The following is a 13,195-nucleotide window of genomic DNA, read 5'->3' as shown; positions in this document are numbered from 1 at the left end:
TTTTACTTGAGCTAGTGTGATACAAGAATGGGTGGGGGGAGAATTGCGTAAAATAACTGTCAACCTTGAATACTCACCATTTCACTTTGTATGTCTGTGTGTTCCATTCCACAATATGTTTGTCATCTGAACAGCTATATAAGCAGCTGTTGTTCTGGTGCCATTGTACACAGTTTATTTTACTGTCATGACCACTCTAGATGAAAAGAAAAGAATTAGCAAGCAAAAGCACCACCACCACCCTTACTAGGGCCAGTCAATGAACTCTACTCTCTGGAGTCAGTTCAAGGTGCTTTACCATGGCTCTGTTGCTGTGGCTTTATGAGTCTTATTCCCTGTCAATCATTCTAGTGAATTAATGTTTAGGTAAAGTCAAACATACCTTGTCCTGATTTTCTTAGAAAGGATCAGATATTCTTATTGAGAGTCAAATTAGACCCAGGAGCAGATAAGTTTAAACACTGATCTGCTTTTATCAGGTGGGGGGGAAGGGGTGTGTGTGTACTTTTAACAGCAAAATGGGCATGCAGATGAGGTTCCCACCATCCATTGCTTATCTACTCACAATGTTTTCTCCTATTTGAGCACACTTCCAAGAATGGAGCACGATTGAGGAGAAAGGCATGGTGGAATGCAGACTGAAGAGAGGTAAGCTCCAAGCAGGGTAAAGGTTTGTATGCCTCACCTGCATGCCCTTTTTGTTATTAAAGACAGGACCCCCCCCCCCACACACACTTTCTACATGACGGGGGCACATCGACCTTAGATATGTTTTCTGCCACTATTACTAGTTTGGCCCTCAACAATCATGTATATTGTGTGAATGCATGTACTACTTTGAACTCAGTGCTTGCTTTCACATTTTATCCACCTCTGCACAATGAGGTGCCATCCAACTCTGGTATTACACGGTAAGGAAAACATGGTTACCTATTCTATGCTGTTCATTCTTTTAGAAACCTCTATCTCAGTCTCTCTCATGTTAAATATCTCTCTTCATATAAAATATGAGCTATAATGCTCATCAGATGTTAAGAGGGACAACTATATACCCATGACAGAAGCTTGTTTTTTAAACTAATTTTTAATTAACATGAGAAGAATTTTATTTTATGTATTTGCATAAATTATCTTAGTCGTCTCCCCAATTTTCTTGCCTTTTGTTTACTGTAGCACAGTAGAAAAGGGTAGATCACTCAAACTCCTTTTCCAAATATGGGGGCAAATCTCCATAGCATCAAGGGAATGCTGTTCGCCCACCTGTGTCCACATGAGACCTGTTATTTTCAGTCTGCTTCAGACACACCTTGAATATTTTACAATTATTTATCTTATTCATCCCAGTACAAAATTGCAGATACCCCTGCAGATGTTTGGATCACATTGTAACTTACCTCTCTTATAACTCCTTTCTTTTCAGTCACCAACCCAAGAAAATACATTCTCTTACAATGACTGTTAAAGACTATATTAACTGAATCGCACTGCCATCTTCTAATACATTTGCAAGGCACAATTCCAACTCATAAAATCCATGCAAACATATCCTTATTATACTGTTAAAACATTCTTATGATTTTTAATCTTGTATTTTGAATAGTTATTCTATGTCTGGGGGTATTATGTATTATATTTTGATTTAAGAAGTTGCCATCTTCCTTGAATCCTGAGCAATGAGCGAGTTACAACTTTAAATAAGTTAAAAGTAGCATGTTCTTGTATAGAAAAGTTGCATGAAACTTAGATAAATAATTTCTTCTGCCTTCTCTCATCTGAAACACAGCCATTCAAGATTTCTATGTTGTTGTTCTGGATATTAAGAAATCTACTTCTAGCAATATCAATGCTGAAACTATTCCACATCAAGCATGATCATGTTAATCTATTGAGGACAATGATTAGAAAAAGAGCAATGTGTCTTAGAAGCAGAAAGGCAATGTTTTTGTAATTACTACTTACTAATTTGCTCTGTAATTCTCCTTTTCGTGTGCTGTATAATAAAATGCTGCCAACTGCAGTACCAATTGCCAAGAGATCGAACTGTCCACCTGCTTCTACAGCTTCAGATTTCCTCTTCTTTCGCTGAGGGCCTTCCTGTAAATAGATTTGGTGAGGTCAGAAGATCAGCTATAATAAATGAGAGCGTTGTAGGCTAGATAAAATTAAGCTTGTCTACACCGGAACTGGCATGTGTTCAGAACCTTCTTGATGTCTTTATTATATTTGGACAAAATCAACCTGCTTGTTTAATGGACTTCTGCTACCAGAGGGACAGCCCAGGTTCATTTCTAGTTGTTCCTGTTATTATAGCAAGAAGTCCGAACAGTATAGTATATGGAACTTCCATTCCTGAAGTGCAACATCCACCAGCATTGTGCTGTTTTATCTTCGTCAAAGCAAGTTAAAAATACTCAAGCAAATCTCTTGGCTACACAATGAAGACTATCTTCATTTTATATATGGAAAACGTTAGGCAGTACAAAAACTGATTCACTTAAGGCTTTTCGAAGAGCCAGTGGGAATTAACAGGCAAGGTAGTTCTTAGCTGCTCCGTTATTAGTTCAACCAAGGGTGTATAGTTCAGATCATTCAGAGCCACTGTTAATTTTTTTTTACTAACTCAAGAGGGAGGGAAAGCATTTTGCTACAATATTAACTATATTTACCCTAATCTTGGTTAGTCCTTTTTTCCTCTACACCCCAGAGCATGCTCTGTGAACCAGTGCAGTTCTCTCTACTAAGTTTCCCAAGTGCTCTTCCTCCTCTCTACTCCATAGGCATGAGATCTCTTTTCTCTTTCTGAAATCCACCCACCCCTACTCATTAACCATTTCCCCATATTCTTATCCAGCTATCCCTCTTCTTTCAGCTATCCGGAAATCTCCCAGCGATTTCTGCACTTCTGTGTCTCAGCTACTCACTCACTTCGTAGATATCTAATCCCACTTTTCTTTCTGCATCTTACAGAGCTCTCTCTTCTGTGAATCATCACCCTTTACTTTTTTCTTTTGCTCTCTCTGTATCTAACAGATCCATTATGTGACCTCAGGCAAAGCTGTGCATTGGTTTTCCTCATTCTACAATGCAAGCACACTCTCTTTCATCACAGGGCTAACCATTTTTTTTAAAGTCACATTTACAATGTAACCAAGACAAAAATAAAACTCACAAGTGCGAGAAGGATGTGGTTATAGTGTAGGTGCCCAACTCTGTTTATCATTTCACACTGATTCACATTTAGTACAAACAGTCCGTGCGGTCATGTGGTCCTTGGGGAACAATACTAAGAAATTAATAGATGAAAATTGCTGCATTTCACTTTGCATCTATGGGGAAAGGGAGGCCACAGCAAACATAAGTTAGGAAGCTAAGGCATCAGTATTTTCCCTTCATGTCAGCTAAGGAGACCTGTGGCAGCACAGCACAAGGCTACAGCCTTAGAAAATCAAGTCTATTTACATTTCATATCTGCCATATTGTGCCGTCAAGTTGGTGTCGACTCCTAGCAATCACATTCCATGTGATTCTTGGTAGAATGCAGGAGTGGTTTATCAGTGCCTCCTTCTACACAGTATGAGATGATGCCTTTCAGCACCTCCCTATATCACTGCTGCCCAATATAGGTGACTATAAATGTATTAACTAGGCACAGTCTGGGAAGCACACAGGCAGGGATTTGAACTAACAGCCTCTTGCACTCAAGGCAAGCTGCTTCATATAGCAGACTCAAAAGGGGGGGGGGGGGCAGAAGCCTCCTCTACAACCAGACTTGTGAGCACCTTGGAGTTGTAAAGACAACAGGATCCTGTTACTCACAGAATGCACAGCATGGATCTATTATGGTATGAAAAATCGCTCCTTCACTAACCAAAGAAAGCTCCTTGAATGTTAAGAGCCTAGTCCTATAATTTTCATTCAAAAATAAAAACTCCATGAGCTCAGTAGGACTTACTCCCAAATAAGCACACATTGGATTTCAACCACAAATCTTCTCTTTTTAAAGTAGTTGTCTTTCTTGCCATCATCCCAAGTAAAATAAGTAATAAAGAGACAAAATTAGCCGGAAATCAAGCCCTCTATCCTTTTATTTTAGTTCTAGATTTTTAAGAGGGTAGTGGTGGTTGCTAAGAGGCGAGGAAAAGCCAATTTTTGCACACTTTCAAAGACACCATTATTGCTTGCTTATCACAACTGACAGAAAGGTACAATACAAGTTTTGTTTTAAGTTAAATTACAAAGGGTTTATCAAGCCTGATTAGCAGGGAGGAATGCAGAGTTCTAAACCTAACCCTTGCCTCAAACCTATTGGTAAACAAAGATGTAAGGTATTACTTAATTGTGGCATTTGGCATATAGCAAGAATAAAGATAAGAACTCAAATTCACCATAGGAATAGCCAAAGCTTGATGAATTCTCTTTGGATCTAAGAGTCAGCACAAAAATCTAGAAGCCAGAAATTAGACTCTGTAACAAATATTGTAGAGGGTAAGAGTAAATGGGCTTCTCTTTATTCCCTTGATAAGTAAAATACTTAAAACAGAGGTAGTGCTGCCTGGGACAAATAAAATTTTATTAAATAGCTTTACTTTTGATTATCCTCATCTAGGCACCTTGACTCCCCGATGCTTGGAGAAGAGGCTACACTTGTTTTTTTGTAGAGACCCCTTGTAGTTGGAGACCAAGCCAACTGATCAAGGTATCACACCCACCTCCATCCCATTCACTCAATTGTACAAGAAAAAGGGGTCCACAGAGGGACACAACTGGGTGGACCAAACTGCCCTCATGCCCTTGATGGCCCAAGGCATTACAAATGAAGCCCACTTCTTCTGAATGGCTTAGTTTTTTTGGCCACACTTGTGTGGGACAGAATACCATGCTGCTAACTGGGCAAGGAGACACCTTTTTAAGTGGTGTCTCACTTCTCTTCAACTCAAAGTCCCACCAGCAGGTATTACTGATGCCTCCTTTGTGTTTCTTTTTAGTCTGTGAGTCTTTTGGGGACAGGGAACCCTCTTGCTGCTTATTCTATGTAAATTAATTGGGGGGGAGACTAAAAAGTAGTTTAAAACAACATGTTGGGAACTGATGTTTTATGCACTGGCAGCAAAACTGAAACCTGGCCACAACCGGTTTTAGGATCTGAACCTGTATCCAGAGGGCCCCTGCAGCTGGAGGCTCAGCATCCAGTAAGGGACGGCATACAGGCTTTTCACAGAAGCCTTCATGGAGGCAAGATCTCAGGGTTCACATACACGCCAATAGCACGTGATAAGCACGGGGCAGGTCCAGGACGGCGCAGCGCACATGTGCTGCTGCGGCCCACGGCAGCCCTGGCTGCGTAGGGGCTGAATTGGGGAGGAAAAAGCCCCACAGGCAGCTCTAGGAGGGGGAAAAAACGAGAAGAGGCAAGGAGGACACCCGCATTCCCCAGCCCGTCTGCCCCACCACCCCTCGCAAAAGGACGGCCTGCCAGGAAGTGGCGGCTTCCCTTTGGCGCTCGGGCCCAGCCACACGTGGGGAGAAGCAGCCAGCAGCCCGGAGCGAGCTGCTGCCACTTCAGCCGGGCAGAAGGTCCCCTCTCCCCGCGCCCGAGGAGAGGCGCCCCCCGTGGCTGGGCGAAGGTGTTTTTATCCACGAGGGCAGGGCAGGCCCCAGCCCAGCCCCGCGTATGCATCCCGCCCGCTCTCCTCCGACGCAGCGGCCCACCCGGGCAGATACCTTGCTGGAAGACGGGGCCCAGGCCAAGCAGGTGCAGGCGGCGCTGAGGTGGGCCGAGGGCACGTACTCGTGCTGCAGGCGGCTGCTGGCCGTCTCCCACACGCGGAGTCGCCCGTCCGGCCCGGAGAGCGCCAGCAAGCCCCGCTCGTGGGGGGAGAAGGCGCAGTGGGCCCCTGCTGCGAAGGCTGGGAGCGAGAAGGCGGCAGCCGCCGTCTCTTCCCTCTCCCGGCCGCCACCGCTGCCGCACATTGTCGATCCTACCGAGGCCCTCGCTCCACTGCCTGCCATGGCGCTGGCTCCGGCCCGGCCCTCTCTGTTCCCAGCGGGCAGGCGAGCGGCCGCGCAGTGGCCACGTGTTCAGCCCCGGCGCAAGCGCACTCGCCTGGGCCCGCCCCGCGCAGGGGCATGACGGGCCCAGCGAGCGACGGAGTCCCCGTGAGCCTCAGCCGCGTCTGAGCTCCGGCCCCTCCCCTCATCCTCTCGAGGGAGGCCTCGCTCGGCTAGGCAGGGCCGTTGTGCGCCGCCGAGGCCTAGAGCTCCTCCTCGCCAGCGGGGAACCGACCTTCCTGCCCCTGTTTTCTCGGGAAGGGAAGTCCGTAGGAGGAGGCGCTCCAAGACGCCTACTTCCGAGGAAGGGGCCTTTTGTAGTCCTCCTGGGCGCGTCGGTTGTACACACCAAAGGAGGGCGATGCTTTTATTAGGACCACTTGAAGAGTCGCCAAGTCGCCCGACCCGGGGATGCTGCTAGAGTTGAGTCAGAAGAAGGATTTTATACCACTGGACGTAGCTTTTATGGGGTGAAATGCCTTCCTAGGTTAAACGTGAAATGCTTTCCTAGGTTAAACGTAGCCACCTAGTGGCCCAGCGCAGAAATGACTTGACTAGCAAGAGTCAAGGCAGAGGTTGCCGACTGGAATCCCCGCTGATCTGTATCGGGCAGCAGCCATATAGGAAGATGCTGAAAGACATCATCTCATACCGTGCGGTAGGAGGCACTGGTAAACCCCTCCTGTATTCTACCAAAGACAACCACAGGGCTCTGTGGGTGCCAGGAGTCGACACAGGCAGACTTTATCTTTACGAAGTTAAACACCCAATTTAGCTATGGTTGATTCTCACCCTAGCACAACACTTACATTTATCTTCTGCTTTGTCAATATTATAAATAAAATTTACGTCAGACATTATGCTCAGCGCACAGATTTGTATACATGTACAGTTATTCACACATTATGTGCAGTGCACATTTCCCATCTGTATCGTACATTTGTTCCCAGGTTCTTTTAAAATGAACACAGGTAGTCAGTCTTACAAAAACATGTACATATGCACAAACACGTGTATGCGCATGTGTTGTAATGTCTGAATAAAGGCTCCTGTTTCTCTTGTTTTTTCTTGCCTTGGAAGGAACCTAGACCTAGCAGTTTTGATTAACTGAGGACTGACGGGCAGAGTAATTCCTATAAAGGGCAGAGTAATTCCTAGATGCTTTATTCCCAGAATATGCAGGTACATGCGCTTTTTGCTTCAATTGTCCTTGCAGGCCTTGGTGTGCATTGAAACCCGCTCATGTCTTTCAGAGCCTGACCCACCACTAAAACAGCCTAATCTTCATAATTTAGTTTTGGTAATATTTAGTTCCACAAGTAGTTCTTTCCCTGCAACTGGACTAAATTTGGTCCAAATCGATTATGCAGTTCACAAGTTAGCCACTTATGCCCCAAACGTTCATGAGTCCACCATCCTGAATTGGGATGGATGACATCATCACAAACTGCCTTTGAGGTATCCCTATGTGTCCCTGTTACTACCAAATCTGGTCCAAATCAGTTCCCACTTGCACCTCAAATGTCCATTTTCTGCCATCTTGAATAGGGGTGGATGACCTCATCATAAACTACGCTGTTGAGGTGTCCGTTTGTGTTGCTACAACTGCACCAAATTTGGTCCAAATCAGTTAGTCAGTACACAAGTTAGCCCATTTGCACTTCAAATGTTTATGTGTCTGCCATCTTGAATCGGGGTAGATTACATCATCACAAACTAAGCCACTGAGGTGTGCCTACAGCTGTAGCAAATATAGTTGGAATTGGTTAGACAGTTCACAAGTTAGCCCACTTGTGTCTCAAACATTTATGCATCTGCCATCTTGAATTGGGGTGGATGACATAATCACAAACTACGCCATTGAGGTGTCCCTATGTGTCCCTATTACTGTACCCGATTCGGTTCATATTGGTCCAGGCATTACAAAGTTGATGGGGAATACACGGATGGACACACGCACACAGGATGCCAGGTGATCTTAAACTTAATATTAAACAATATTAAACTTAAGGAAAGTAGGCTAAAAACTACAGACCAGGCATTTCCATCTTTTCCCTTCCTCTTTTGTCCTGCATATTTAGCCTGACAAGATGTGTTTTTCCACTATACAGTTCTAATGATTCTCAAGTGGTACAGTCATCCCTTGCCAATCGTGGGTTTCCCAATTGTGGTTTTAAGTCTTTGCAACTGGGAAATTGTGGCAGGTCTCACCAACCGTGATCTGGGTATCCGTGGTTTGGTGAAATTTTTTTCTAATTTGGTGGGGTTGCAATTTCCGGGAGTTAGGGGATGATTTCTGAGAGTCGAGTGATTTATGGGGGTTCGGAGTGATTTCCGGGGGCTCAGGGGTGATTTTGGGGGGTATTTTACGGGGTTTAAAAAACTATTTTTAAACTGTATTTTGCAGTCTTTTTGTGACTGCGATTCCCCTAACCCCCTGTTTGCCATTGATTTCAGTGGCTCATCTACTGCGAATTCGCCAACCACAAGGTTTTCCTGGAACGGAACCCTTCTGGTTGGCGAGGAATGACTTTATACAATAATAATGAAATAGTTATACTACATTAAAACAATTAATGCAAAACTACATCTAATCAATATAGAACAAAAGGAAATAAACATGCATAGGCTGCATGTTCCACTTAACATGATGCCAATTGAACTGGGGCTCCTACAGCTCATAGTTTTGTTACTTTTATGTCAATAAAACTATGTCTTGAGCTGAATTTGAAACCAAATTCTGGGGCTAGACCCTGATGAGTCCTTGGCTCAGATTAAATTTATCTGAACTTCCCTGGAAGGATGTCCCATTTATTTATTTATTGTTATTGTTAAATTTGCATACCACCTTTCATTAAAACAATCCCAAGGCGGTTCATATAGAAAAATTAAAACAAGACTATAAAAATTACACAATTAAAATATTAAGCTAAAAAATAAAAACAGATATAACTAAAAAGATATTGTTATTTATCCCATTATTCCATTTGTCCCACTGGCTCAGTAAAATGTTCTTTATATTTCTGTTCTGCCCACCCTCCAAAGATCTCAGGGCAACATACAAAGTTTGCTCCCCCTTTTGTTGATTCTTACAACAGCCTTGTGAAGTAGGTGAGGCTGAAAGATGGTAACTCGTCTAGGGTTACCCAGAGAACTTCATGGTTAGTTAGGAATTTTAACTTGTGTCTCTTTGTCCAACATTCTAACTACCTCATCATGAAGCCTGTTTAGAAGTGAGTTTAGCATTGCTGCATTTATTCCCTACCAAGCATTACCTATCCCACAAGGAGGGAGGGAGAGACCTTTTTGATGACTCTGAAGTAAAAAGAAAATTATACTATACATTTTGCCATTTGCCATCTTTCACCCAGAGACTCCTACATTGCTGGTCAGTGGCGTAACTAGGGAAAACGGCGCCCAGGGCAAGCACTGAAATTGCGCCCCCCCCCACTGCACCCCCCCGCCACCCCACCAACATACATCTGACTGACACACATGTTTCAGAAAACTTTTATTTTAAAAATTAAAAAAATTACAAAAATTACCAATATCATACATGTGGTCAAGCTCCTATCTACCACTTCAGATTTATTTTTTAAAACTATCCAAATTGTGGGGCTATCATTAATTTGTTTGGATAGCTCAGGTTAAAATGCTGGAAAACAACAAATTTCAGTATGCTGGGGCTCATGAAATCCCCAAATATTATGCGGAGTTGTACTTGGAAAAACTAAAAGAAGTGCCTGTCTAATTCTCTGCTATGCATTGTAGCATCACGATTACATAAGTTTTAAAAATAAATGGAGAATTTGACTTTTCCCAGATACTCTGAAAATAATTAAATGATATGCAGAGTAAACTGTGTCACTGCTTGGAATATATTCTAGTATTTCAGAAAGACAGTAAAAATGAGAGAAAGAGCAAGAAACTCCCAGTGGGCCTTAATACTAAGGATTTCACATTGATTCAAAGACAAACTGACCATTAATAGCCATATTATTAAGACATCACATTTAACTCACTTATCACAAGAAACAAAGTAAGAGCAAATGGATACAATCTTAACTCATAAACTTCAGCTCAGTATTCACAAGCCCTTATTCTCTGTACATAGTGCCAATCTGAATATGTGTACAATGACATATTATATTAATTTTTTTTAAAAAATTACCTGTAGCCCCTTTGGGGGACATCTTAAAGGCTTTGGGGGGTCTTCAAAGTTTCCCCCTCCTCCCACTGGCCTCTAGGGCCTTACAGGCACCATTTGAGCACGTGCGGCGGTCATTTTTAAAAAAAAATTTTTTAAATGGCCGCTGAAAACAAAATGGCCACTGTGCATGCTCAAATGGCCTCTGCGAGGCATGGCATGCCCTAGGGCCTCACAGAGGCCATTTGAGCATGCCCAGTGGCCATTTTGTTTTTGGTGGCCATTTTTAAAAATTATTTAATTTTAAGAAATTGCGCCCCCCCTTCAAGTGGCGCCCGGGGCACGTGCCCCCCCTGCCCCCCTATAGATACGCCCCTGTTGCTGGTGCTTTTAAAGCAAAACCTTCAGAGAAGGAAACTTTACAATTAATTTGGGCAACTTGTTCCATTGCCCAGTTTTTCTTAATGGTAGGAAACTTCTTCCTGAGATCTTGCACAAGGAGAAAAAGCTGCTTTGTGTCCACATTGACTGGAAGATATATTGAAAGTGTGTCATTCAGCTGAGATACAGTGGAGAGGATGGAATCTAGGATCTAAGGCAGGGGTGGGGAACCTTGGCCCTCCAGCTGTTGTTCAACTACAACTCCCACCATCCCCAGCCACCATACCCAGCCATTGTGGCTGGGGATGATGGGAGTTGTAGTTCAACAACAGCTGGAGGGCCAAGGTTCCCCACCCCTGATCTAAGGATATGGGAGACATTTTCCTCTTAATTAGGCTGCTGCCTGCCCCTGACTCCTGCCCACATTCCCACTCTAACTTGTTCTTCAGTCCCAGCTATTACAAAAGACAACATTCTGGAGTTGTCTCTTTAAACATAAAAATAAGTAGAGAAAATACAGTACAAATTACCACACTGTTTAATAAATAAATAATAATAATAATAATAAATACACTGTTTATCATATTATCACAGACGTTTAGGACTACAAGATTTAGTTAATTAGGCAGTTAGATGTATTGATTATAAATCATTCAAGCATTTAAAAAGGAGACCCCAGTTATAGGCAGCAGATTAAAAAAAGGAATACAAGAGCTTACAAAAAAGGCAGATAGCAGGAATCATCTTAGAGGCATTCCTTCTTCTGCCTTACATAGGCTAATTTTCCATACAATGCATAATCAACTTGTGGGATTCTCTGCCACAAGATGTGGTGACAGCCAACAACCTGGATGGCTTTAATAAGAGGGGTTTAGATAAATTCAGAAAGGAGAGGTCTATCGATGGCTACTAGTCTGAGGGCTATAGGCCACCTCCAGCCTCTAAATAGGCAGGATACCTCTGAATACCAGTTGCAGGGAAATAGCAGAAGAGAGGGCATGCCCTCAGCTCCTACCTGGGGGTTCCCAGCAGCACCTGGTGTGGGCCACTGTGTGAAACAGGATGCTGGACTAGATGGGCCTTGGGCCTGATCCAGCAGGGCTGTTCTTATGTTCTGTCTCCCATAAAGAAATGCCTCTTCTAAGATGGTGGCAACATAATCTAAAAGCAATTGAAGTGTGTTTGTTTTTCTTCAATAATATTATTCTAACCATACCAGTAATTAATTGACTAATAGTCATGCATGCATGCATGCATTCATTCATTTATTTTTACATTTCTATACTGCCTTTCGTTAAAAACAACCCCAAGGCGGTTTACAAAAATTAAAACATACAATAAAAAAGCAGTAAAAACATCAAGCTAAAAACATATAAAAACAGGCATAAAAACAATACAACAGACAAAAACACACCGAAGCAGCAGTAAAAACGATTATGTAAAAGCCTGGGTAAAAAGCCAAGTCTTTACAAGCTTTCTAAACTGCAACTCAACTGCAATTTCTTTAATTTGTGGCCTATTGATTTTTTCCAGTCAACCAGCCACTATTTATTTATTTATTTATTTATTTATTCATTTATTTAACTTTTATACTGCCGAAACTTTAAAAGCACATAATGAAGGTGCTCCTGGGTTATGTGTGCAAAACCTGAAGATGAATGAACAAAATTTTTCAGAAGCCAGCCAAACAAGCAAGTCAATCACAAAGGAGGGAGATGGGATGGGATTTGCAAAAGAAGAGACATGGGGGAGACATGGGGGATAGGGGTGACAGAAAAGTGCACAGGCTCATGGCAAATTTGTCTGAAAGAATTCACATTCAAGGTGAAATTATGCTTTTTTCAGGGTTTCTTAATTTTCCTGGAGGCACAGGCACAGGAAGAATCCTGAATTGGACTGGAGATTAGTAATTAAAATTTTTTCCTCCTGGCTCCACATCTTTCTGCTTTGGTAAATATTCTGGTATTCGTGACTTTGCTTTTATTATGGGTGAAGTAATGGGGCCAAGTAACATTAGCTTTCAAGATCATGAAGAAAAGAATAAATTTCTCTTGGATTACCACCATCTGGCACACAGACAGGAAGCTTGTTCTGTTGCAGGCAACAGTTAGTTTCCTAAAGGAGGGACGAACAAAAGAAAATCCCAATCGTGCACACACACACGAATTCATAATTGGCAGGAGGAAATTCAGAAGTCGCAAGGCACTACTACAGCACCGTTTACTTAGAAGTTAGAGAGACATGTGGCACTACTTCGTCGCAGAATTTAGACGTCACCACTGCTCTAAAGGACGACAATCTCAACTGTTCTACAGTAGAACGTCCGGTTCCCAATTGCAGTTCCAATTAAACTGCTTCATGTGCGGGCAACAGCAGTGAAAATTCATAGGAATTAAGGAGTCATGCTTTAATCATGACTCCCACGACCACGATTACAAAAGAAGCCAGATTTATATGACAGGCAGAAATTGATGGAGATGGATGGAGATTAGAAAGACTTCGCCTCGTGAATTTTTTTTGTTGATGGCTCAAGAGTCTAATTTACAGGCTGGGGTTCCCTTTTGTTCCAGAATTTTGAAAGTATTCTGCCGTCACGCCTATAATAATAAAGGTGTAGAG

The 13,195-nt window shown here is 42.8% G+C and overlaps 1 protein-coding gene across 1 annotated transcript in view; it reads right to left on the bottom strand.

Annotated features, from left to right (window-relative positions):
* The window catches only part of WDR43 (WD repeat domain 43), a 37,632-nt gene extending 31,421 nt beyond the window's left edge, over positions 1–6,211 (bottom strand). The window contains exons 1-3 of the mRNA XM_053306509.1: positions 5,722–6,211; positions 1,960–2,094; positions 78–196 (exon numbers count right to left, since the gene is read on the bottom strand). Coding sequence (XP_053162484.1) covers positions 78–196; positions 1,960–2,094; positions 5,722–6,009 — 542 coding nt within the window. The 5' untranslated portion in view covers positions 6,010–6,211. The remainder of the gene's footprint in view (positions 1–77; positions 197–1,959; positions 2,095–5,721) is intronic.
* Between the last annotated feature and the right edge of the window lie 6,984 nt (positions 6,212–13,195).

This window comes from Hemicordylus capensis, chromosome 1, assembly GCF_027244095.1.
Source record: "Hemicordylus capensis ecotype Gifberg chromosome 1, rHemCap1.1.pri, whole genome shotgun sequence".
Lineage (NCBI taxonomy): Eukaryota > Metazoa > Chordata > Lepidosauria > Squamata > Cordylidae > Hemicordylus > Hemicordylus capensis.
This window is presented reverse-complemented; position numbering and strand designations above follow the sequence as displayed.